The 27,898-nt window shown below is 41.9% G+C and overlaps 1 protein-coding gene and 1 long non-coding RNA gene across 2 annotated transcripts; one reads left to right on the top strand and one right to left on the bottom strand.

The window, feature by feature from the left end:
• Positions 1–1,091: 1,091 nt before the first annotated feature.
• Positions 1,092–27,308, top strand: LOC134300023 (uncharacterized). The gene is made up of 2 exons (XR_010007283.1): positions 1,092–1,417; positions 26,663–27,308. It is a non-coding gene; the product is annotated as an uncharacterized LOC134300023 (long non-coding RNA).
• On the bottom strand, positions 5,654–23,161 carry LOC100564801 (long-chain fatty acid transport protein 2). Its single transcript, XM_062984626.1, has 10 exons — positions 18,828–23,161; positions 16,133–16,342; positions 15,438–15,596; positions 13,743–13,867; positions 12,748–12,942; positions 12,313–12,403; positions 11,511–11,709; positions 9,963–10,060; positions 9,221–9,351; positions 5,654–8,201 (listed from the first exon to the last, which is right to left on the bottom strand). The coding sequence occupies exons 1-10, from the start codon at positions 19,303–19,305 to the stop codon at positions 8,025–8,027; spliced, it is 1,863 nt and encodes a 620-aa protein (XP_062840696.1). The 5' UTR covers positions 19,306–23,161; the 3' UTR covers positions 5,654–8,024.
• Positions 27,309–27,898: the final 590 nt, after the last annotated feature.

Genomic DNA, 27,898 nt, shown 5'->3' with positions numbered 1-27,898 from the left:
TCCCCGAAAATAAGACAGTGTCTTATATTAATTTTTGCTCCCAAAGATGCGCTAGGTCTTATTTTCAGGGGACGTCTTATTTTTCCATGAAGAAGAATTCACATTTATTGTTGAACAAAAAAATGAACATTTATTATATACTGTACAGTAGTTGTTATCACAAAGCAGCATAACCAGACAAGAATCCTATCAAGAATTTCTTGTTACTACCAATATTTCCATGTACAACACCCTATGGTACGTACATTTACCAATCCTGCATGTTCTGGTGTTCTGTTCGTTGGGCATGCTTCCAAACAAAAACTTTGCTAGGTCTTACTTTCGGGGGATGTCTTATATTTAGCAATTCAGCAAAACCTCTACTAGGTCTTTTCTGGGGATGTCTTATTTTAGGGGAAACAGGATAGTAGTAGTAGTAGTAGTAGTAGTAGTAGTAGTAGTAGTATTGTTATTCTTGTTATTATTCTTTCCTGTTCACCCCAAAGATTTCTCATTCCCCTCTGCATTGGCCCCATATTATTCTTATTGTTGTTGTTATTATTGTCTCCTCACCCCGAACCTCCCCCATTCCCCTTCCCCTGTCCATTGGCCCCATGTTATTATTATTATGATTATTGTCTCCTCACCCCAAACTCCCCCTTTTCCCCTTCCCTGTCCATTGGCCCCCATTTCCACTCAATTATTTTCTGCCCTCGAAAGAGACCTTCCAATTTCCCCTCCTCGCCTCAAAACCCTTCGCTCCCTTCCCTCCCGTCCAAGTTTAGGATGTGTGAGAGTTTGTCAGCCTCCCCTGCTCTCCTGGGCCCTTCCCTCCCACCCCCACCCCCCACCCCCGAGGATCCTCCGAAGCACTTTTTGGAGGCCACTTGACTCTGTCGGTGTGGCTGTTGGCCCCATTTTGTGCCCTCCGCCATTTTATTTTATGTGATACAGCAGTTTGGCCTCTTCGCTCCCTTCCCTCCCATCCAAGAGTAGGATGCAGCAGAGTTTTTCAGGGCCCCTTGCTGTCCTGGCCCCTTCCTTTCCCTCCCCCCCCCCCCAAGGTTCCTCAGTTCCACGATGTGCTGGCCACCTTACTCTTGCGCTGTGTCTGTCAGCGCAATTTTGTGGCGCACACCTTTTTTTTCTGTCATACAGCCATCCGCCCCCTTTGCAGTGGCAGTTTGTCAGGCTATCTTGTTGTCCCGGCTCCTTCCTTCTGCCCCACCCCCTGAGGATGTCTCCACCCGCTATTTGGAGGCCACCGTACTGTTTTAGTGTCGTGTGAGGACATACAGCAAGCTCTGCTGTGGAGTCCTGTGAGGTGAAACTGCTGATTTTGCCTCCCTTGTTGTCTTCCTGGGCGGTCTTTCCTTTCCTCCGCCTTCCAAACTCATGTTGGTTTGGAAAGAAGGCTGAAGAAATGCGGGGGGAAACGGTAAGCCCCGTACAGGATGTCAACGCTGTTTCTGCTCTCTCTGTTTCCTCGCACTGTGTTGTGGGGATGGTGGGCAAGATGGCTGGCACGGCGGGGAATGGCTTGTGCACGAGTGGCGGTTGTGGAGCGGGGGTGGAGCGTGCGAGGGCCTCACGCGGAATCCAGGTTGACTTAGGTGCACATAATTTTTTCTCAGTTTTATTTATTTACAGTATTTATATTCTGACCTTCTCACCCTGAAGGGGACTCAGGGCGGATCACATTACACATATAAGGCAAACATTCAATGCCTTAACATACAACAGAGACAGAGACAGACGCAGGCACCGTGCTGGCCTTGAACTCATGACCTCTTGGTCAGAGTGGTTTGTTGCAACTGACTGCTAACCAGCCTGCGCCACAGCCCTTAGAAGTTTTGTTCCACCTAATGAACACAGAGGGTGTATGCCAGGAGCCCTTGAACTTTTTAAGCAGAGGGACAGTTTATGGGCCCTCAGACTGTTGGGGGCCCAGACTATAGTTTGAAAAAATGAATTCCTTTGCACGCTGCACATATCCTTTTTGTAGTGCACAAAAACTGTAAAAAAAAAACCAATATAATACTTAAAATGAAGAACAATTTTAACCAACATAAACTTACTTTTAATTTTTTGGGGGTTTTGGGGGCAAGTTTCCATTCATGATGTGTCATTTTATTGTACGAACCTTGGGGCAAGGATTTTGGGTTGTGTTGCCAAGTTTCGTGTGTTTGGGTTGTGTGGTTTTGTTGTTTCTAGGTAGAAAGTCCATTACCCCTTTATATAGAGAGATACTGCACTGAAACCTGGCAGTATTGTTTTTTAAAAGTAGTGAAAATTTGGAACAGAATCAGATTTATCAGAAGTCTCATTTGAGACATCTTCACTTCTGAGACTGGATTTTTGAGATATTTCTTGATTGGCTCCATTTCTTCTTGGTCTTTTGCTCAGCCATGAAACACACTGGGTAACTGCGATCTATCAACTGGATATGATTGAATGCCATTATCTCACCTCCAGTACTAATATATCTTAGAGCAGAAGTTCTCAACCTGTGAGTCCCCGGGCATTTTGGTCTACAACTCCCAGAAATCCCAGCCAGTTTACCAGCTGTAAGAATTTCTGGGAGTTGAAGGCCAAAACATCTGGCGACTCACAGGTCGAGACCCACTGCCTTAAGAGTTTTGTTGCATGTATCCTCTCTAGGAATTTGAAAAATTTCTAAGCACAAAATAATGATAACTTCCAGAGGAGATATGAAAGCAAGTTTGCCATTTTATATCGATACCATTTTACTATTCCTTTGTATATAATGAGGTTTGAACATCCACAGATTTTGCTGTCCACAGGGAGGTCCTGGAACCCAAACCCTAATGGATATCAGAGGCCCCAGAATACCGAGTTCCCTCCTTCACCAAAAATAACACAACCACACATTTCTTGACATGTTTGCCTGTGTTTCTTGTATTGCACTTTGTTTTGTACTGCTCTTTGCTGCCCGTGGCTAACTGCACCTTCTTCCTTTATCTCTCCTGCCAAGTACAATTGCTTCTTTTTTTCCAGCCCAGCTTACTCAGCAAACTCTCCTTTTGGATGCAACAGAACAGATTAACCTGTCCCTGCTTGCAACAACCCTCTGCTTTGGGGTGTGTTTGTTCCCAAAATGCGATCCTGGCCTAACTCCCTGCATGTCTGAGAGAGTGCACGCTAGTTCATTTAGTTCAGAGTATGCAAAAGGTCGGCGGTTCGAATCCGGGGAATAGAGTGAGCTCCCACTATTAGCCCCTATTCTGCCAACCTAGCAGTTCAAAAGCATGAAAATGTGAGTAGATCAATAGGTACCGCTCCAGCGGGGAGGTAATAGAGCTCCATGTAGTCATGCAGGCCACATGACCTTGGGGGTGTCTATGAACAACGCCACTGTTTTTGGCCTTCAACTCCCAGAAATCCCAGCCAGTTTACCAGCTGGGGACCCCGAGTTGAGAACCACTGATATAGGGCCTGTTCATAGAGTATGGCTTTATGGGAGATATCACATGCAGTTGTTAAATACATGTTAAAATGGTCAAGCTACTATGAGTGCATCTATACTGTAGAAGTAATACAGTTTGACATCCTTTAACTGCCATGGCTCAGTGTTATAGAACCCTGTGAAGTTGTAGTTTGCTGATGAACCAGCACTCTGGCAGAGAAGGCTAAAGATCTTGTAAAACTATAACTTCCATGGTTCCATTGCTTTGAGCCATATCAATTAAAGTGGTATCAAATGGCATTCACTCTGCAGTGAAGATGTGCCCGATGAAACCACACGCATCCTAGTTTTGGTTGGGCAATCAAGCTTCTCATCAGCAGCCATCCTAATAAGACAAATAGATGCCACTGGCAGTTTTCAGCAGAAGCAACATAGCAACCTGTCAGTTATTTGCCTTACAACAATAACCTTTTTTTGTATATACTTGAGAAATTTTTCATTGTTTTTGTGTCTATTCAATCATTTTATACACGAGGCCAAGTGGTCTTCAGAAAGTTAATATTTATCAGCTTCAGTCCATTAACTATAAAATGGGATTAATAGGGTTTTTTATCACGTCAGAAGCAACTTGAGGACATACTGCTTATCGCTTCTGGTGTGAGAGAATTGGCCATCTACAGAGACATTGTTCAGGGGACTCCCGGATGTGTTACCATTGTGCTGGGAGGCTTCTCTCGTGTCCTGGATTAACAATGGCCATTCATGAAGGTGTTACCAGAATTAAGATGGTACCAAAGTAGGGTCACTAACTTCCTCAACTGGGGTTAGAAAAAATGCCCCATATAGAGCTGACAGGTATCAGTATGTGGCATTCTCCCCACCCCCCTTCCCCTCCCTTACTATTTAACTTTATAATGTTGGTAATAATTATTGCTGACTCTGAGAAAGTGAACCAGAAGCCTTCAATTGCTTGCTGTAAGCTCTGTCCTCTTGCATGGAAGGCAAAAGCAAAAGAGCAAGTGTGGATCAGATGGAATTCATTCACCTCCTCTCGCTTCCCGAAGACTGATTTGATAACACACTTGGATCCCAGTCAAGTTACTTTGATTTATCTAATCAGTACTGTGTTCTTTGCTCCCTACCAGTCCTACCCATAGTACCTTCTTTGACATGCAACAGGAATGTCTTACAATGAGACAACTAGGTACAACCCTTTATCAGTGTCAACAGTTCCTCCAGATTTCAGATGGGGATCATCCCTGAACGAGTGAAGTGGGTTGTACTGTACCAGAGCCGGTCCAACAATGAGGCGAATTAAGCGGTCGCTTGGGGCACAAAACATACGGGGGCGCAGTCGAGACTGCTTTTTCTGTTGATTTGTTGTAAAACATGATGTTTTGGTGCTTAATTTGTAAAATCTTAATGTAATTTGATATTTAATAGGCGTTTCCTTAATCCCTCCTTATTATCCAACATTTTCGCTTATCCAACGCTTTTATTTTTCAGTGATTGCTTGGGGGGGCGTCAAAATTCTGTTCACCTACACTTGAAAAATACCTAGGGCCAGCACAGTACTGTACACAACTAAAGCCCTCCTGAAAGATAACCACCCAATCTCTGTTTAAAGACCTCCAAACAAAAAGAACCACCACCTTCTGAGGCCATCTCTTCCACTGATGAAGAGTTCTTACAAAGAGAATGAATTGCCATCTATCTTCATCAAGTCCTAAAAAGAGACATTCTACCAGAGAAAGTTAAGGACTAGAAATACTAAAGCGGCGTTTTCTAGTTCATCCAGTACAGTTCTATGATATGTGTCTGCCAACAGCAGGCTAGAGTTGTGCTGGGGGACACTGAAAACCCTAGAGTGTACTCTCTAGACATCTGCCAAGTCCTCCAGAGCAATTCTCTAGTAAGTGTCCACCAATAGTCATTCATTTCAACACAGGTTGCTATTATCGGTAGTTTCATGTTTCCATAGTAAGTCCAGGAACATATTCCCCATGGATACGGAAGCAATACTGTAATATGAATGCTCCCTACATGCTTTATTTCAGTATCAATTGGTTCTCCGAATATTACTGGTCTTCAAATCCCAGTAGCCTCTAGCAATCCCAAATTGAACATCCCATTACATTTTGAAACATCTAAGAAAATTGTAGAAACGTACCAAGTACCAGCTATTGGTTAGTGCTGCATGACATCAATTGTAACAATTAAGAAATCCAGTTTCTGCCATCCACAGCATTTCATGATTTTTCCAACATTTTAATTTTATTGATTTTTTTTCTATTCTGCTAATTCACATAAACATAAACAATGAGCACATTATTTCAGGCAAACAGGTGGAATTGTGCTGTGATGCTCTTTGAAAACAAAATGGCCAGGTTTGGAATACATTGTCCTCTCTCATCTTACACAACAATCAATCATTTTACAAATTTCACGTTTTGGAAGAGGACAGGATTTAAAAATTAATGGCAAGCTCTAGTGGTGCAGTGCTCCTCCCTCCCTTCTCATACTGCCACTATGGTTTCCCTTCATGGGCACCAAATTTATTTCCTTGCTAGATATATATGGAAAAATATATTACTGGCAACCTTTTGCTTCTGCTCCATAGCGGCATCTCAAGGCAGTCCTATTTATACTCCTTCACATCACATCACCACCCCAAGTGAAACATCTTGCTCAGATCTTCTGCTTCCTCTTCCTAAACTCATCTACTAAGACTTACTTTAGCATCTTTCACAGTTTGATGCCTGCCATATGTCCCACATACATGTATAAAGTGAAATCTATAAAAGAGGAGGGTGAAATATCAACCCACAAATGCATGCATACAAACACCAAACCCAAAAGAAAGACAACTAGGTGATATAGGTGACCATCCGATCTATGTGTTGATTGAATTTGAGTCTGGGAGCATGAAGTGAGGAATCTTACGACTTCATCCCACGCAATAAGTAAAGCGTTGAGGATCGATGTTTTTCCGTTAAGCTTTGCAACACCCCATTTGGAAATTAAACAAATGATTTTCCTACCACCATCACGTTATCTGTTTGCCTTCCCATCACATGGGGCACATTATCCTCCCACTGTCTCCTGCCCTGTTTTCTTTTCTGTGTTTCTTCTCATGGAAGTACTTTTTAACAAGAGATAACGAAATGTGATGTCTTCTATATTATTCTTTGGGGAATTTTATGGAGACAATGGGGAATTCCCATCGCACGTTAAATTTCATGCTTTTATGTGTCTCTATGCAGGGAATTGGGAGCTCCCGGTGGCGCAGCGGATTAAGCCGCTCAGCTGCTGAACTTACTGACTGAAAGGTCAGTAGCTCAAATCCAGGGAGCAGGGTGAGCTCCCACTGTTTAGCCCCAGCTTCTGCCAACCTAGCAGTGCGAAGAAATGCAAATGTGAGTAGATCAATAGGTACTGCTCCGGCGGGAAGCTAATGGCGCTCCATGCAGTCATGCTAGCCACGTGACCTTGGAAGCCTCTCTTCGACTTAAAAATGGAGATGAGGATCAACCCTCAAAGTCTGACATAACTAGACTTAATGTCAGGGGAAAACCTTTACCGTTACTTTATGCAGGGAATTAAAAAAGAAGTCGATTGCCAATTAACTTAGGAAGCATAGGAAAAAAACCCCACTTTTGAAACGGCAAAATACCTGGAACTCATGGTACAAGCTAGCGTTATGTGATGGGCTCTATCACTAGCCGTTTCTTAAATGTATAGAAAAGCTGATTTTATTGCATGTGATGAAGTCCTTACTCAAATTAAGCATTATTCTAGGTCTTCTGATATTTTACCTGTGTAGGTAATCTGACTAGATAAAAGCTTCTAGAATATAGAGTGATTTTTTTTCCTAGGGTAAGGTAAACTAGAAACTGATTTAAGGGGAATTACATCTTGCTGTGTCTTCTGAGGCAGAGAGTGACTTCACCTAAGATTCAGTGACCATATTTAAAAGAATGGTTCTATCTGTTACAGAGGTGGGTCTCCACAATAAATATGAATGTGGCAATGGAGAAAGATATCTTCTTCCTGTAGGCAAAATCGAACTTCCCCATAAGTATCTGCTGTCGCACACTTGGCCTATGATTATATTTGTATCAGTTGGTGCAGCACACACATGTGAATCACAGGAAGGAAAAGCATTCCAGACAGTGAAGAGCACCAGACCCTTCTCACTGCATCTTCTACAGAGTTTCCAATATATACAATGCAGAACCAACAACCCATGTGGACACATCAGGAAAAAGCAAAGGGATTATTTCACAGACATGCACACATACACCAGTAGTGAGAGGCAGCCAACAAGATGATAAATCTGCCCTGAGTTTTAGTTTGAACTTTAAAATGAGCTATCCATGTTCTGCAAATAAGGCGCCAGATAACTCCTTTAGAGTTCATAGTAAAATGTAGAGCACATTCATCATCCCAATCGTGAGAACCACCAGCTGCCATTCATGCACACAGGTTTGTCACACATCAGAACATGTTCCCCGGGTTGGCAGATTTTGATCATCTGGTTTGGCAGCTTCCACTTTCCCAGGTAGAGGTCAAGAGTCTCCCAGTTACACCTCCTCCTGGTTTTCCTGTGGAAGATCTTTCACAACTTCAGTTTCTTCTTTGTGATGGAGCTGAAGATCTCCTGAGTCATGGGCACGTAACATTTTTCCGAGTCATCTAAGAAGTATAAAGGGTCATTGATGATGGCTGGGTCGAACCCTTCCTTCACCAATTGAACTTTGCGTTGTTTGAATGTTTCAGTGATCTCCAGGGCTTCCTGCAAAAAAAATAACCCATGGAGCCCAAATTAGACTACATCATTTAGTCACATTATATAGTAGAATAGAGGAATGAGACTTGGCTCTGAACATTGGAAGAACTCCCTGCCTAATTCTTTGGTGATTTTCATTGTGTCCGGTTGCAAACACTAAAACCTGCAGGAGAACCATGGCTGAATCTTTTGATTGTTGGCTTATATTGGAGGCCTGCTGGTCTGTGAGTCCATCTGGAAGCCTATAATCAGAGCCATAAAGGCATTGTACTGGCACATCCTCCTTAATTACCCTTATTTGCGTTTATTGTTCCTCCTGTCAGTTTCGACTTATGACCAGGGCTAGTCCAACGTGGAAGCGGATGAAGCCATCGCATTGGGCGCACATCAAGGGGGGCGTGTAAATTTACCCCCGTGTAAATTTAGCACCGGTGTTTATCCAGGTGCCGCCGCCAGTGACCATCGCTCACCAAATGGCCGAACGAGGAGGGCCGGGCTCCAGGAAGGCCTAGCTTTTCTAGGGAGACCTTGCGAAGTCTCCCGAGAAGAGCCTTGCCTTCCTCGTTCAGCCGTTTGGCGAGCGATGGTCCCCGGCGGTGGGGACCATCGCTCGCCAAACGGCAGAACAAGGAAGGCCAAGCTCTTCTCTGGAGACCTGACGAGACTTCGCAAGACCTCGCAAGGTCTCCCTAGAAGAGCTAGGCCTTCCTGGAGCCTGGCCTACCTCGTTCGGCCATTTGGCGAGCGATGGTCCCCGCCGCCCCAGCTCTCAGGTATTGGTTTGTGCGCGGGGGGGGGGAGGGGGCAAATTCAGGGGGGCACAAAGATTTGGTTCGCCTACCCCCCAAAATTACCTTGGGGCGGCTCTGCTTATGACATCTCTATGAATAAGAAACCTCCAAGATTTCTCTATGAGCTCAAGTCCTGCAAACTCTGGTCTCTGTGTTTCTTAATTTAATCATTCCATCTGCAGTGTGATCTCCCTCAAATTTTTGTGTTATTCTGGATGTTTTTCTTATGCTCACCCTGAGACGCACAAAACGAGGTATGGCATAGTTTGGCATGTAATCCTTGGCATGTGCATACAGCTTTTTTCCATCGAAGGAGAGCCCATCTTTCAGCCGTACTGCTGCCATTCCAGTCTTTCCTTCATGCCCTGAAACAAAGCAGAGTTGTTGTTTTTAAAAATAATAATAATAATGGGATTACATATTACACACAAAAAAATGTGAAAAATCTCTAAAGGTTGCTTCTTCTACAAGAGGAAGGGATGGTTCCCTCCTCCCTTTTTTTCCTACACACTGCACCTTTATCCTGTGGGGAACTAAATGTGAATTACGAGACAAATAGCTGAAACCCCATGGTGGGAAAACAGAGCCAGTTCAGGGGCACTTCGTGTCAAAACAGTTTGCCTTCCCATTTTTCTATTTCCTTAAAAATGTTATAAATGCTTCCCCAGACTGCCAGCATTTGTCTAGCCCTGCATTAAAGAAAGCAGTCTACTTTGTACAGAACCGAGTGGGAGAAGGTCATTTTGAATCGTAACTTATAAATGCACCAAAGGATCAGTGTTCCAAAAACAATAGTACATCAGTATCTTTAACAGCGTGAATAATAATGTTCTTGGAATAATAATAAAAATACTTGGAATAAAAATTCCTAACTATGATATCAGGTACTGATGTCACAGCTTTCCCATGACATACATTTGGACATTAAATAGGGCATCACGAAGATGTGATAAAAATAACTGCATTTGAGACCCACCTGGCACTGGCACCCCATATACATTGGCTTCCTCAATGAAGTCCAATGCAGCCAAGGTCCTCTCAACCTCTGTAGTAGCAACATTCTCCCCTTTCCAGCTGCAATGAGAGAGGAGTTGTTAATATTGTGTCTTTTATGCTAATAATAACACCTTACTCAGGGGAGAAGTCATGGGAGATTCTACTCAAAGGTTTGCTTTTTGTTTGCCAATTCACATCATCACCTGCCTGGGTGGTGCGCATATTCTGCATGTGTATATATGTAGACAACGTGCTTCCACACAGCAATTTAATCTAATTCAGGATGTTGAAAAACAGATTCGTTTTTCTACATAGGCAGTAAATACAAAAATCCTACATAGGCACCCTGGAAACCAGCTTGAAGCTGGAGTGGAGTCCACACAAATTCACAGATTGCAGATTAACCAATTGAAAGAAATATTTTTTTCTCCCTATCTCATCCGACAAGATGCAGTGCAAAGAATCACCTTATCTGATAAGGATCTACATTACAACAATTTAAGGCAAAGCAAGAAAGGAAAATATCAACTTCCTTTCCAGGGGGAAGGAGTTTGTTTACCTTCCAGATGAGCTATGTATCTGGTTCTTTTATCCAAATGTTCCAGCACTAGCCTTGCCCTCATGTGTATTCCACATGTTGATCTCTAATTCCTGTTTTACAGCAGCCATACAGTGATTGGCTATAGCAAATTTTGTGGCAGGTTTTGGGCTTTTCAGTGAGGTTTTTTAAAGTACAGTTTCTGGCTGGATGCTTGTTGGAGGTTGCATTGGAGGTGAACATTTTGTAGACATCACAGCCTCAAGCCAGCTTCAAGATGGATTATAATGTCTGTGTAGATGGGACCATAAACACAGGTGCATGAATATCAGTCCATTTGGACACAAGTAGACTGACGTACACATATTGCTGTGTACATTGCTTAGAGCAATTCTCAAGCATAACCAATGGTACATCAGCCACCAACACAACATCCCTTTTTTTAAGGTGATGTCATTCAGTTTGAAAGTAATGTTTAATTGTTTCAAAACTGCATTCTAGGCTTATTTTGGAAATTTTTAAACTGTATTGAATATGTTTTCTTTAGTTTTTCTTCTTGTTTTGTTGTAATTGGTTTTTATTCTTTCTTTGCCCAAGAAACCCTTGTGCATTGGAGAACTGTACAGAAATGCGGATAGCCACCCACATTTGCATGTTTGAACTGTACATATTTAATTATTCACAGATCTGATTAATACAGTCTCTTTCAGAATTTCTAGGTCTATCAGAATGGAGCTGACCATAATTCTGTCCTGGAAAACCTAAAGATTCCTAAAGCCAACACATCACTATACACCTATAGTTCCTGCAGCATGAGTCTATGGTCAATCTCCATTAGAATACCTCTTAGAGAGGTATTACCCCAGGTTTAAAAAGTAGCTTTTTAAAAAATTTCTTTCCATTTCTGCAGGGATTCTGCGTCCCCAACCACAGTAAATAAAGGCAAAGGAGCCAGTTCTACCCATGCCGTAGATGTGTTCTGTTGCTTACCGGAAAGTGTCTCCCACTCGGTCCTGGAAATATATAAAACCTTCATGGTCTTGCATCAGAAGGTCACCACTATTAAAAAAGCTGTCTCCCTTTCTTAGGACATCCCGAAGAATCTTCTTCTCTGTCTTCTTGCGGTCTCCTGCATAGCCTGAAAACGGGGCGACCTCAGTGATCTTGCACACTAGTAAGCCTGTTTCGCCTGCAGAGTAAAAAAGAACCAGAGGAATAAGCTAAAGAATCATAGTGTTGAAGACACCACAATGGCTATCCAATCCAGCCCCCTGCCATACAGGAATATAACATTAAATCACTCTTCACAGATAGCTAGCCAACCTCTATTTAAACACCTCCAAAGAAAGTCATTTTACCACACTCCAAGGCAGTGTATTCCATAGTTGAACAAACTCTTCCTAATGTTGAGGTGGAATCTCTTTTCCTGTAGTTTGAATCCATTGTTCCATATCCTAGTCTCTGGACAGCAGAAAAAAAGCTGTTTCCTCCTCACTATTCAGTATTCAGGTTACTTAAGCAAAATGAGGTTGTAATATTCCTCAGACCAATCAGAATGATTTTACCTGAGCCACTAAGGTATGTGTGTGTGTGTATGAATATGTATAGTCCTGGTACAAACCATTTAGCATCCTCTTACGGCTTTCCATCTTTTTCCATAGGGGCTGTCATTAAAATAATGAATTTGTATTTAATGTACAGAATCATTTGTAAAGAGGAAAAAGGCATCTAAAAATAATACTATCTTTATATAACTCCAATCTATACGTGCATGTTGATTTTACAAACATACCTGCAGCTACTGGGATGCAATGCCCTTTCTCGTTTCTTACTGGCTCATCCTGGTCAACATCGTATTTAACAATTTCAAACATTGTCATTTTCTGAAATGGAACAAACATGAAATGGAAATGTCAGTCCAAAGGCAGAAGTTCCTGTGCAAGCAGCAGAATGTATTTTATGAACGACTCACATGACCTGTGTGTTTGTTATTCTGGTATAGGAATTACAGCATATCCTTGAAGCAGGAAAAGTAACTTCATAATTCCACATTAATGCCACCACAAACTTTCTATACAATCTTCAGAAGATTCCTCTCAAGTCTCTTATCGATGTATACACTCAAACGCCAATATTAGCAGGATCTTTGTTCACGGAGTGCAGATAACAGCAGGATTCCTCCTAACCAATCACATCTCCAATCATGAATCATCTTCCACTTCATTACCTTTTGAAGGAAGTGAATTCTTCCCACAGCTCCGACTTTCCCAGTGTAGTTAATGAACCCAAAATTCCCCTCAGTCGCTCCATAGAACTCATAGATTTGCAGGAATCCAAATCGACGGAGGAATTCCTTCCAGACCTCTGTCCGCATGCCATTGCCTATGGCTCTCTGTACACTGTGGTCACGGTCATTGTCCCTCTGCAAGGCAATTAGTCAAGGCAATCATTGTGGTAATACAGATGTGCTATTAGCAGCTGTTTGCCTGTGCTGTGTCTCAACTCTAAATGGTTGAGCTGGGATCTTTTATAAATTGCTTTCTTTCATCCTGACTTGAAAAGATCCCAGCTAGATTTTCCTACAAGGTTCTTATAGTCAGCCCTCCACATTTGCAGGTTTGACTGTTGTGGACAAACCTTCATTCTACCCAATATGGAATCAAATGGCAGTAATTCACAGATTAACTTTCAACTAGAGACTCTAGAGAATGGACCATTGGCATTTACTGATTCTTGGGAAACACAGAAGATCAAAGCCAATTGATGGTAAAGGCAAAGCTTTCCCCCTGGCATTAAGTCTAGTCAAGTCCGAGTCCGGGGGTTGGTGCTCATCTCCATTTCTAAGCCAAAGAGCCGGTGTTGTCCGTAAACAACTCCTAAGTCATGTGACCGGTATGGCTGCATGGAGCACCGTTACCTTCATGCCAGAGCAGTACCTATTAATCTAATCACATTTGCATGTTTTTGAACTGCTAAGTTGGTAGAAGCTGGGGCTAACAACAGGAGCTCACCCCACTCCCCAGATTCAAAACACAGAACTTTCGGCCAGCAAGTTCAGCAGTTTAACCCACTGCGCCACTGGGGCTCCACATGAACCATAGGTAGGAATTGTTATTCTAAATATTTTTATACCAAGAAAATTGCAATTATTCCAGCTCATATTCTAGACTCAACAGCAATTTTGCCTCCTTTTACCCAACATATGTGGTTTCTCCCAGTTACCTTTGGTGAGTTACACAGGTACCGCATCATTTCTCCTACATATTGGATCACGGTGACATGATATCGCCTGCAGTCATCCCAGAACTGGGAAGCGGAGAACTTTGACCTCAAGACAAGTGTAGCTCCTTAGGAAATCCAAAGAGAGAGAGAGAGAGCGAGAGAGAGAGAGAGAGAGAGAGAGAGAAATGTTACGGGTTTGTTGAAAAACAAACTGCGTGCAGTCCTGTCCAGACTTATCCAGTCTGTTGTTGTATCCACAATGAGCAAAAGAAAAACAAGCCACGAAAATGGAAGAGAAAATCAAAAATTTACTCTTAAGTAGCAGAGTCAAAAATCATAATAAAACTTCCAGCAACAAAACTCACATAAAGTCTCTTGCATTAAATTCATGCATCTTCATAGTAGGCTCTCAGCAAGCATTCAGTAAGTCCCCCAAAAGACATTGCAAACATTTTCCAGATATACCCCATTCAGGGAGTGGCTCAAGCCTGTTAGCCCTGATTGTTCCAATTACTCAACCATGAGTTGTAATTAACCAGGTGTTTTTCTCTTAACACACACTTACACAAGTAGTGATCCCACAGAAACTTAGTCACATACATGCATATACAGTAATAAGAAAGGTGGTAAGGAGTAGGTTATTATGAATCTTGTGGAACAACAAAAAGTCTGATGTAAGAAAAAAACAAAGTTCATAGAAACTCTGTCAGCCATAATATCAACATTTTAATATATAGTGGTTTTATTTATCATTTTAATTGATGTTACGTCATCTGTTGTTGCTCACCATCTCTATCAATAGGGAAAAGCAGATAAGATTGATTCTCCTTAATCTGGAAAACAGAAATACTAAAAGAACTGAAACTTTTTGGCGTCAACAACTTCTGCCTTTGGGGAAAGGGGGCTAGTCACACTTCCAGTACCCACCAATGGTAGTTTGCAGCAGGGTGCGATTCCTACAAATTCATCATGAGGACAAATACAGAATGACCCCAGTGACTACCGTCTGTATCCAGAAGAATGAAAAGGATTTGTGGGAGGCAGGGGCAGGTTTTACTCTCCCTTCCGTCTAAGGTGATGAAACATGTGTTGACAGCCATGGAAGTATTTGGGATGTCTGCTTTTTGCACAAGCCTAGTGTAAGCGAAGTTGTCTCCCTTTCACCCATTGGATGTCTGATAGTAGTAGAACAGGGGGTCCTTGAGGAGAGGGAAGACAGGTGCTGGATGTGTGACTAACCCCCTTTCCCTTATTCCTCGTTCACTTAGTATATGCAAATACAAGTATTCCAATATCAGGGGTGTGGAATCAAAATCCAAAGCATTTCAGATAAGGGAGATTGATTCTGTAACATATTATTATTATTATTATTATTATTATTATTATTATTATTATTACTACTACTACTACTACTACATAAGGTGGAAGAGGAATTCAGGATTTTTCATGATTAATACTTTGTATACAGAACACTTACACAGAAAAACGCTGTGAATTCATCCTATTTAAATCTCAGGGTTCAGATGATGAAAGTCTAGAGAGCTGGGCATGAATCTTCTCCCAAACAATCATTACACTTTGATGTCAATTCACCAAAAATATCTCTCAAACTGCTCACATCTACCTAGTTCTTCAAATAGACACACAGGTAGAAGTGGGTTTCAACCCTTATGTATTCAACCCTTCTATACATACCAACCTCCAAGCATCCTCCTACTCCAATAAGCAATGCAGCCGAGTGGTAAAGTGGGAGTGGGGTATAGATGATATCCTGAGGCTTCACCCCACATACACCGAACATGCCAGCCGCAATGAGTAGCTTTCTCTGGGTGATGGGAGCAGCTTTCGGTAGTCCTAGAGAAAGACGGAGAAAGAGAAAGGGCTCATCTAACAATGACAAATATTGCCTCAAGCAAGAAGTAGCACAATTAGCCTTCTATGTTTGTAGGTTTGATTTTTACAGATTTGATTATTTGTGGATTAATGTAGGAATCTCTAGGTCATCCACTATGCCTCTATTGCCACCTTCTGTCAGAGTTGCGATGAATGAACTACAGCTTCCTAAAGAGAATACTTATCTAAGTATTTGTTAATCTTGCAGTATGATTCTATGGCAGGCATGGGCAAAGTAAAGCCCGGGGATCAGATGTAGCCCCCGGGCACCTACCTCAGGCCCTCCTCATTTTTCCTGTCCCCTTGGCATAAGGAAGTGGTGGTCCACCTCATCCTTATGCAGAAAGGACGGGGAGGAAGGCACACAGCAGCTGAGAGCCCTCTGGAGCACTCTCAGCCACCTCGTGTCTCGCCCTCTTCTTGGTATAAGGATGTTGTGAGCGGCCTTGTACTTCTGCCTAGGTTTCTCAGGTAAATGTAGACAAAGTTCGACTCACCTGTGGTCCCAGAAGTAAAAATATACAGGGATATAGAATTAGGGGTTATATTGGCTCTGGAAGAGACAGGCATTGGGTCAGTTGAACTGGATTTCATCCGTCCCAGCAAAGCTTCCACACCAGGAGTTGGGGAGGCATCACTCAGATAGAAGACTTGCACACCTTCATTCTTTAGAATAGGCAGGACATCCTCAATGACTTCTCGAAAATCTGGCAAAGAGTAAAGAAAGATCTTTGGTCAGACCTTGCTTTCTAACTTGCATGTTTGGGACTCCTGGCAAACAATGGTCTACCCCAAAATTCCACAATTAAAAATGATGTAATCTGATTATAAATAATAGCTTTCAATGCACCGCCATTGACAAAAGTTATATAGAGGCAACAAAATCTGGAACAGCATTTGTTTTGGCACTCATTTGGTTCAGCTTTCCTTTCTTTCCATGAATAAAGAATGCTATTGATTCAGTGAGGATGGGTTTCCTTTTGTTCACCAGCCCAGCAGAAATGTCCTCTTTCCTCTAATGCTGACATAAAAGTCCAAGTCAAGAAAAGCTGTTAACCTTTTATATTTTGTAACTTTGAATATGTTTTTATGGATTTTAACCATGATTTTTTTTACAATACTATTGATGTTTAATTCTGTTTTAAAGTTTGTACATTTGTAGATTGTAGATTAAAATGCTTTTAATGTAAGCCACTTTGAATCTCCTTGTGGAGAGAAAAAGTGGGGTATAAATAAACATAATAATAAATAATAATTTTTATATTTATGTTAACATACATAATTTTCTGATCCATTCAGAAATTCGCAAGCAATTGTCAACATCTGTATTTGGTTTTCAAAATGATCAACAATTGATTTTTAAAATAAATCTATATAAAACACATTGCCATTCTGGAGGGAGGAGTACAGTATGACTTCCTCCACACACACCCTTCTGTAGCCACAAGATCTATAATTCACAGTTTAATTTACCTTCACATGACAAAATATGTATTCTCTAGGCATTTCCTAGGTCCCCAAGTGCAATTATATGGTATGCTTCTACAGAAAGTTGACCATAAAGTCACACTGGAGAGAACGTAGTAATGCCCAGAAAGATCGTCTCTATTTTGGAAAATGGAAATCTCCATAACTTTTTGGAGATTTTATGATCTTTGGAAAGGCATGACCTTGTTAGAAGTCACAGCCTTTTGAAAAATGATGCCAAAACCTTCGGCACCTTTAGGAGCACGTAATAGGAAGCCCAGTCCTGGTACAAAAATCAGCTTGACACAAAAGCAAGTGGGAGCCGATCCTGGTGCTTCTCCTGCTTTTTGTGAGCAGCCTCCTTGCCTTGGAAAGAGTGCATGTGTGGCATGCAGGCCCAAAAAGTGTGTGTGCCTATCTGCAGCCGAGCGCCTCCTCTGGAGTAAACTTGCTTCCTTGCCTTGAAAAGTATGTGTGGCTTGTAGGCCCAGAAAGCACATGCGCCTGTCTGCAGCCAGGCACCTCCTCTAGAGTAAGAAATGGGCAAAAAGCCTCCTTAAAGCATGAGCCTGCCTGCAGCTGAGTGCCTTCCCTCTAAAGTAGAGCTTAAATGCCTAAAGGGACGGGAAGGGGAGCCTGGGAAGCCCCCACATAATGGGCTGATCTTTCGGCACCCCAGAGCAAAAACAGATATCCCCTCCCAATTTCAGAAGGCTCCCAAAAAAATGGATCAAGGCCTCCACCGAAACCGGGACACGAAACAGATCAAGGTTTACCTGGACTGCACAAGCCTAATACATATCCCTTGTAAGGATATCTATGAGTCATTCTCCAGACATCCTGCAGAGGGCAGAACGCCACATACAGTAGTAGTTAACATGAACTTCTTGTAAAAATAATATAAAATAAGAAAGCCAGATGCAAGTATTAAAACAGACAGACATGTAAGAAAACACTAATGAAACAAATAATGGAAATGAAGGGAAAGTAGTAACTGTACGTGGAAAACCTGCACACCTGTAGGTTTACTTGCACTACGTAAGAAGCCAGACCAGCAGTAACGGCCTTTAAAAACTGTACCTGCTCCTAATTTAAGATCCATTCATGTCTTTGGGTGTATCTACACTGGATAATTTATGAAGTTTGATATCACTTTAATCATCAAGGGTCAATGTATGGAATCCTGGGATTTGTAGTTTGGTGAGGCGCCAACAATGATTGCGAGAACTAAAGACCTTGTAAAACTACAATTCCTATGATTCTATAGCATCCAGCCATGACTGTTAAAGTGACGTCAAACTGTATTAATTCTCCAGTGTAGATGCATCCTTCAAAGCATGAGAACCAGACCTATACAACACCCATTGCTTCCAGAATACAGTCAACCATATATATTTCTTTCAAATTACACACCCAGGTCTCTTGACCAATTAGTTTTGCAGAAAACTAGCTTTCCTGGCTCTAGAAGCTGTATTGCTAAGAGAAATTCAAACTAACAGCTAGATATTGAGTGGTATCTATATGACTTTTGACACAGATTCTCCTCGCTCTGTTTCCTGCATTTACAGCAGTTTTCAAATAGTTTTTCAAATTAAATGCAGGAGAGGTTATATTTATCCAAAACTTTTGAGAAAGTTATGGGGGGAATAAGACAATGACCAAAGAGAACAAAACGTAAACACATCTCTGATCCCCATTTGGATATAAGCACACAGTGTAGCTCACCTGGAGTGGTCAATAGCACTTTGGCATCGCAGGAGCTGAGCACGTGTAACAGGGACTTTGATCGGATGTTGTAATTGATACACGCCATGGTACAGCTAATTTTCTCCAAGCCCATCCAGACCCAGAGATAGGCAGGAACATTCTTCAGGAAAACAGCCATCGTTTGATATTCTTTCAGCCCCACATGGCCCTGTAACACTCTGGCCACCTGATTGCTGCGCTTGTCAATGTCTTGGTAGGTATAGACCTCATCTCCAAAGAGAATCAGTGGCTTCTCGGGATGTTTCTTGACTTTCTCCAAGAAAGCATCCAGGAGGGTAACAGGAGGAGTCCGCCGAAGACACTGTAGGAGTTTGTATCCACTTTTCACTATGGTACAGAAGTAGACCAGGTCCAGCCAAAGGTAAGGGAAGAAAATGTTTCCCAGGAGGGGCAAAAGAATCAGCAGCCCCAGCGCAATTGTATACAGGTCCAGCATGGCTAGGATCTGGAGTCAAATGCCTTGGCAGCAGCAGGCACGCTGCTTTTTGAGGGCTCTGTCCAACTCCTTCTGTGTGGAAGACAAGAAGCAAAGAGCAACAACCAACCAAGAGGAAAATTCTCACCCTTCCCACCCCTCTGTCCCTGCAGGCTGATTTGAGGAAATCCTTGGCTACCAGTCTCTAAACTTTCACTGGCAGGAGATCACACTTGAATGCTGCCTCGCTCTTTGCTGCCTGGTGTCTCCCAACTGCTTTTCCTTGCAACATTTCACACATAACACAGTTTGCTTTATGACTTCATACTTTACATTGGAATGGCATTATATGAAATCATACTGCACTGAAACCTGGCAGTATTGTTTTTTAAAAGTAGTGAAAATTTGGAACCGAATCAGATTTATCAGAAGTTTCATTTGAGACACGTTCACTTCTGAGATTAGATTTTTGAAATATTTCTTGATTGGGGGTCTTTTGGGATTGCTGTTCCATCAAAGCTACCTCATCTGAGGCTTCTTCCGCACAGCTGAATAAAATCCCACATTATCTGCTTTGAACTGGGATATATGTCAGTGTGAACTCAGATATTCCAGTTCAAAGCCGATATTGCGGGTTATTCTGCCCTGTTATCCTGGTTATATGGTTGTGTGGAAGGGCCCTGAAATTATTGTTCCTTTTTTCCCCTGTGATTCTACTCACAGGATACTTTTATTGTGCTACTTTACATCGTGCTTCGTTGCTGACATTGGAGTGCGATGATTTCAGTGCCCTGGGTGTTATCTTTTGTTATGATTTTTTGGTAGGTCTTTTACAGAAAATGAGATCTTTTGTATCAAAAAGATCATTGGGGGTTACACAGCTGAGTGCCTTATCCCCGCACCCACCAGGTCACTTTTCTAAAGATGACACATTCCTATTGCTCAAGATTTCTCAAGAAAATGGCATACCAGTATTCGTCTCTGTATTAATCATAGACACATTTTGTGCTGAGTGCCAATTCTTCCTTATTAAAAAAGTTGGCCTAATTTTATGTAATTTAATTTAAATGAAACTGTATTGTTGGCAAGCAAAATTATTTGGTTTGTTCACAGTAAATTCCTTCATTTTATGTACCATAATACTCCTGCTCTTCTCCCATTCAGCGAACAAGCACACAGTTCTTTCCACCACATTATTACAGCTGACTCACTGATCCAGTTAACTTTCTTATTTCACAAAAAAGTCTCCCTTGGAGGCATTAGAAACACACTGTGGAGTCAGTGGTTTTCACATGGGACTAGGGCTTTGGTGATCTGGGTTCAAATCCCTGCTCAGCCATGAAACACGCTGAGTAACTTGTGCAATTCACACTATATCAGCCTCAAAGGAAAGCAATGGCAAACCTATTTTGAACAAATCATAATAGAAAACCCTGCAGTAGGGTCCAACTGGGATTGTAATAGGTTGGAAACAACTTGAAGGCACATAACAACACTATGACAACGTGAAGCCCTCTACAAGAAAGTACATAATAAACTATGAATTTGATTCTGTCTATCTTCGTGATGAAAATATTCAGAAGAATAAACCTTCATTGAAATCTCCAGGGTTACAAACAAACCAAACCTTTCTGGTGAGAAAGTGAAACAGCCTACTTGTTAATTGTTGACTAGTTGATCTCTGGGTCTATCTGTTGTGATGGGCAACATTTGGGGTTCAGGAATTGCACACTGGACTCTCCCTTTGGATTTTTCTGGGAAATTGTGAACTCAGAGGCCTTCAACACAGCCATATAACCCAGAATATCAAGGCACATAACCCACAATATCTGGTTTGACCTGAATTATCGGAGTCCACACTGCCATATAATCCAGTTCAATGTAGATTTTATACAGCGGTATGGAAGGGGCTCAGCTGCACAATAGTCTGGTAACAACTGAATTAAAGGATATTACAATAGTAAAAGTAGAACACAATGATGACATTCGAATACCAGAACCAGACTTACCACTCTTTGCTACTACCATGATTTTCCCCTCTTGGAAATATGATGACTGAGGAAGCTGGAGAGAGCAAGTGCAATTCGGCAGAGATTAACCTGTCCCTGCTTGCAACAACCCTCTGCTTTGGGGTATTTGTTCCCAAAATGTGATCCTGGCCTAACTCCCTGCATGTCAGAGAGAGAGAGTGCTAGCTCATTTAGTTCAGAGTATGCAAAAAGTCAGCGGTTTAAATCCAGGGAGCGGAGTGAGCTCCCGCTATTGGCCCCAGCTTCTGCCAACCTAGCAGTTCGAAAACATGCAAATGTGAGTAGATCAATAGGTACCATTCCGGCGGGAAGGTAACAGTGCTCCATGCAGTAATGCCGGCCACATGACCTTGGAGGTGTCTATGAACAACGCCAGCTCTTTGGCTTAGAGATGGAGATGAGCACCAACCCCCAGAGATGGACACGACTGGACTTAATGTCAGGGGAAAACCTTTAACTTTACTTATGCAGATAATAGCATTTCTCTACTGCTGATCACTATATAGCCAGAAGTATTCATTGATGTAATGGTCTTGAGGGTGGAGGTTTATTAACTGGGAGTTCATGACACACTAGCTGTTGTTGAATTCTTTGTAATTTGAAACTACATTATATGGGCAATCTAGACTCATATACTGCAGTTGAATGCAATGCTTTAAATAAGTCTACACTTGGTCAATGGTAGAGCAGGATGAGAATAATGGAGACCTACTTGTGTCTTGACAAGTTGGCTGGTTAGTATTTAAGCCAATGACAATTAATCCAAAAGGGCATAGTGATTTTAAAAAAAATCAATGTTGTGTTGTTTAAAGAATAAAGTGACCTAAGACAAAAGAGGATTGACTCCTGGGACTTTAACTCCTAGGTATAAATAGATGTTGACAAGCTGGAATATGTCCAAAGGAGGGCGACTAAATTGATCAAGGGTCTGGAGAACAAGTTCTATGAAGAGCAGCTTAACGAGTTGGGCAAGTTTAGCCTGCAGAAGAGAAGGCTGAGAAGAGACATGATGAGGGCCATTTATAAATATGTGAGGGGAAGTCATAGGGAGGAGGGAGCAAGCATGTTTTCTGTTGCCCTGGAGACTAGGACGCGGAACAATGGCTTCAAATTACAGGAAAGGAGATTCCACCTGAACATTAGGAAGAACTTCCTAAGTGTGAGAGCTGTTCAGCAGTGGAACTCTCTGCCCCAGAGTGTGGCGGAGGCTCCTTCTTTGGAGGCTTTTAACCAGAGGCTGGATGGCCATCTATCGAGGGTGCTTTAATTGTGCTTTTCTTGCATAGCAGGGGGTTGGACTGGATGGCCCATGAGGTCTCTTCCAATTCTATGATTCTATGTAGCTATTGAAATTCCTTTTTCTGCACCAGTCCTTCTTCCTTGCCACCAGCAACCAGGGAAGAACTTTTTTCTCTTGTCTGTCCTGAATCTACGTCCAGCAAATTGCACTCAATGACTGATTCCTAACTTTGTGAAAAGAGGAATGAAAAAATGAACTTTATCCATGTGCTTCAAAGCTTGCATAATTTAACTTACCCTTTGTCACACTGATTCGTTAGGCATTAGCAGAGTTCCCCGTTTAGTTCATGGGTAGAACTGGACAAATTCAGCTCCAGCTTGGCAGAGCTTGGGAGTATAGCATGACCCCTTTATCAATGAATTTTATCTCCATGGTTTCACCTACCCACCCTCCTTATACTCCCTTTCCACCCTTTCTTTGCTTTGTGCTAGTGAGCAACAAACTGTATCAGCAACATTTGTCTCTTCAATCAAGGCAGGTAGTGGGTTAACCCAGTAACCATAGAAAAAAAGAGATTCATTTTTATGCAATAAAGTATGCATGAATTTTAAGTTTTATATTATTTTTTTCAGCGTAGTTAAAATATAGCCTAACAGGATGAGTGGATTATAGCATTAGTGGAATTAGAAGTCAGCAGCACTCTATACCCACAAATTCTGTATCTATAGATAAAACTATCCACAGCTTGAAAATATGAGAATGAATCCAAAAAAGCTAAACTTGATTTTGCCAAAAAAAATGTATAAGGGATGCCAATTTACTATTCCATGTATATACTGGGGTCCCTAGCCAAACTCCATCAGATACCAAGGGTCCACTGTACTCGTGCAATTCTCTTCCAAAGGAACAGGCCTAAAAAACAAGACACACAAAAACATTTTTTGGGGTTGGGCTGTGTAAGTTGTGATAACCAGCTTGGGTTTTTATTCATGCCTCCAAAAATCTGCAAAACATATTTCACAAGAGACAGCAGGAGGAACAACTGGAACAGATGTGTTTACTGTTGATTCTCATAAACCATGATTTATTTGCTGGAGTTTGCATCTGATTGGAATGGGCAAGAGAAGCATGCAGTTTTAATGCATAAGAATCTATATAGATAAAGGGACAGCCACAAAGGTTGTGTGGTTTCAAAGGCTGATCTTTCACAATGAGGCAGTGGTGTCACAAGGGAGGTGCAGAGGGTGCAGTCTGTCCTGGATGACACTATCAGGGAGGCAACTCCAAAATGATCATCTAAACAACTGTTTTGCAGTGTTTCAGCAGAAATGCATTACACTGGACAAGACATATTTTGTGCCTCAAATGTTAGACTTGTTTCTGGGTATATCTGAACTGCTGATTTCAAAAATGGCACCAGTTTTCCCCTATCGTTGCTAGTTTTTGAGATACAGAACATACAGAATATACTAGTCTTCATCTACTCACCCATGGAAAATCATGATAACCATATTAAACAGAGCAGATGTAGCCTATCTAATGCAGCTTTCTGAACCAGAACCTCAAATAACCCCAGGAACAGGCCTAAAAACCAAGAAACCAAGAAAAAAAATTGGGTTGGGCTGTGTTATTTTTATATAAATATTCCTGCAATTAGATATAATCAAAAAAACATTTTTGTAAGCCCAGATTATACACATTGTATCAAGACAAAGGCTGGATCTACACTGCCCTATGTCCCAAGATCTGACCTCAGATTATCTTATCCCAGATTATCTGACAGTGTAGACTCATATAATCCAGTTCAAAGCAGAAAATCTGGGATAAGAAGATAATCTGAGATCAGATCTTGGGACACAGGGCAGTGTAGATCAAGCTCAAGAGAGCACCTTCACCAAGCAATCCAGCCAGATTTACATTTGTGCCGAATCCAGGGCTGTTGTCCAGATGACCCTAGACAGGATCCACTCCTAGCCAGCAATAGAGCTCCAATTGAGCTTCTGCCCAGTGCTGGCACTTCGGCTGATTTCAATGGAAATTGAAATCCAACAGAAGAGAAGAATGTAGCCCATTTGGGGGGAAGAAGTCAAACCTGAAATCCTTGCCTCCCCCCATTCACACCTCACAGTCCTGTTTCAGCCCAAGATGTGTGGCTTTGCTCTCCGGTTATGCTGTTTAATTTTGCTTCCCCTCTGGATTCTCAGCCCGTTGTGCTGTAGAAACCGAGAGCACTCCAGTAGGAATGTAGGTCAGGCCTGATGTACCAAGACAAAGAGTCTTGTGTGTTTGGTTCCCCCGGTAGTCTGCACTCAATAGGATTCAAGCAGGCTCATGGCAATGAAGAGAGACAGTGTATCGTTTACCTTGGGGAGGCGGGAACAATTTGGCCACTGGCTCCCAAGGGCTTGGAAATGGAAACTGGTTATATTAGGGGAGAAGCCAGTAGAGTTCTTAAAATTGAATTTTGAAGTTTGAGCAGAGATTTGTAAACTTAATTTTTGGGCAACAGCAGCGCAATCCAACAAGTAACTTTTCTAAACTGTGAGTTTATCCAACCAAACATCAGCTCAGCATTCCTTTCTATATTTTCCAGAAAGCAATTATGTATACCTGCAGAAGCTGAGGAAGCAAGAAGCCACCTTTGCTCCCTTGCTTCAGGCCATGGGTATTTAAGCCAAAAGCTGAACTTAAGTGGCAGTTGGGTTTCTGAAGAAGCAGATGAAGCAAGAAGCCACCTTTGCTCCCTTGCTTTAGGCCATAGGTATTTAAGCCAAAAGCTAAACTTAAGTGGCAGTTGGGTTCCTGCAGAAGTTGAGGAAGCAAGAGAGAGCAAAGATGAATCTTCTGCAGGATTTGTTAAGTCTTTAATTGCTATCTAATTAAGCAACTATCCATCTGCAATAACTCGTATCTGGAATATACAATATCCTTGCAAGCAAAAACAGGAGTACAGTGGGTCTTTGGTATCTGTTGGGGTTAGTTTCCAGGACCTCCTGTGCATACCTGGTTTTTAAGTGTGTTTTACTATTGTACTATATCAGTGTCCCATGGCAGTTAATGTGGTGTCAATGACTATAAGTCTGCATTGTGAATACAGCCTGAGCAGGCAAATGAGTCTGACTTCAGCAACGGTGATGAGACAAATCTTGTAGCATACCTAAGGACCACACATAGCGAAGGGTGGCTCAGTTCATAGCACACAGAACCCGTTCTTCCAGCACCTTGCTACCACTTTCACCCCAATACCAACATCTGTTGCCTGATATATCCACTTCACCCTCCCTAATGGTAGAGCTGCCTTTGTGCCCAGCTGTTGTTTATAATCGACTTAAAGAAATATAGGTACACAACTATAATCTGCCAACGAAAAAGTGGCTAACTTCATACTTACAACCAGGTTTGTTGTTGCTTATTGAATAGGATGTTTGAGATATATTTTCCAGTTGGCATGATGTAAGACAAAGAAGCAATACTTCATTGACCACTTTCCAGTCCCGAAGCATTAAATAAGATGTTAGCAATTGCAAGCCACTTTCAACAACAACAACAACAACAACAACAACAACAACAACAACAACAACAACAACAACAACAACAACAACACTTTATTTGTAGACCACCCTATCCCACTGAAAGGACTCAGGGCAGTTTCCAACATATATGGCAAACATTCAATGCCAACGAGAAAATATATAAACAAATTAAATCAAATACATCAAACGATATAAAACAGCCTAACTTGAACTTAATAGCAGACAAACCATCAGGTTAAAGTCAATTCCAGACAAGGCATAAAGATTTGACATATCTAGATAATGATGTTTGTCGAGATGTACTAATCTCGAGATGTACACCAGAGAGCAAAAGTGGGTTTTTAGCGACTTTTTAAAGGTGAGGAGAGAGGGAGCAGTTTTTAGTTCTTTTGGGAGGCAATTCCAGAGGTGGAGAGCGACCATGGAGAAGGCCCCCTCTCTCGTTCCCATCAGCCATGCTTGAGATGGAGGTAGGTACTCCGCAGATCACAATGTTTGAGCCGGTTGGTATACAGAGATGTAGTTTTACAAATAGTCTGGGCTGAACCTTTCAAATGCCTTTTATCCTTTTCCAGCCTTCAAACCAGTTCTCAACCTTGTGCAGTAAACTTGAAAAGAAAGGAAGTTTTGATGTGTAATCCCTGGAGTCAAGAATCAAGAGAAGCCTCCAACTGACGGAAGAGCGATCTTCAGCCATCCAGATGTGGATGAACTATTGGACCCATCACATTTCACCATTAGAAAGAGTGACCAAGTTTGATGGGAATTGGAGCCCAGCAACATCTAGAACGCCACGCTATATTCTACAGCCAGTCAAAAAGAGAGTCAGAGGTGGAGTCCAGTACATTTGGGTAGGTCCAAATGTGAAGTCCAGTGTTTTGGCACCTAGTACATCTATGAGGCCACACACAGCAAAAAAAAAAAAAAAAAGTCTAATGGAAGCTGTTGCATAGAGGAAAAGATAACAGAGTTCATTCCAGGACGACACCATCACAGAGTGAAATTTCCTAAACTTAATCTTGGGAATTAATCTTGATTCCCTATCTGCTTATATCAAGTTGCTCCGTGGTTTTTATTTTCAAGTTTTCAAGTTTTCTTGAACCATTTGTGCCTTTATTTCCCCTGCCATGCCATTCCCATGATGCTGCTTGATGCTGATTGCTTCCGCCTTCTGGAGCAGAGGTGTATGTGCCTGCAGAAATAAATTGGCAAATGAATGAAGTTAACCAGAACCAGGTTTTTGGTATCTTCAAACACCAAAACATGCACAGGTCTCTTTCTTCTTACCATTGTGGCTACCTTCCTATCCTATATCACTTGAAAGACTGAAACACACACATGTTTATCTAGATCTCCATTCTATAAGATGCAGATAAGCACAGTTGCACACCCTACAGAGATGGTCCTGACTAATCCTCTGTTTTTAAAATCTGTTTTGCTTCCATTTGTTCCCTGTGTTCTCTGGCTACTTCTAAATGTAAAAGTAGTTTTCAAATAACTTTCTGTTGGGGTAAGGAAAGGCATAGCCTTGCCCTTCTCAGCAGGGTGAGGCGAAAGCAAACTGCTGCAGCCTCTCCTATAGCTTTTATGTACTTCCCCATTAATAACTTTTGCCACCTTGACCACACTCTACTATTGCTTGGCCACATCTTGTATCCCAGGTTTCAGGCATGGAATATTTGAGTATACTGATCTGAAGCTCTCAGTACATGAGTGCCAAGCTTAAGAAGACTACGGTGCAAGAAACCAGCATCAAGGTAGCTTTGGAGCAGTTTACTCCAAGTTTTTTGATTAAGTGTAGATTCAGCCTA

This window comes from Anolis carolinensis, chromosome 6 (genome assembly GCF_035594765.1).
Source record: "Anolis carolinensis isolate JA03-04 chromosome 6, rAnoCar3.1.pri, whole genome shotgun sequence".
Lineage (NCBI taxonomy): Eukaryota > Metazoa > Chordata > Lepidosauria > Squamata > Dactyloidae > Anolis > Anolis carolinensis.
This window is presented reverse-complemented; position numbering and strand designations above follow the sequence as displayed.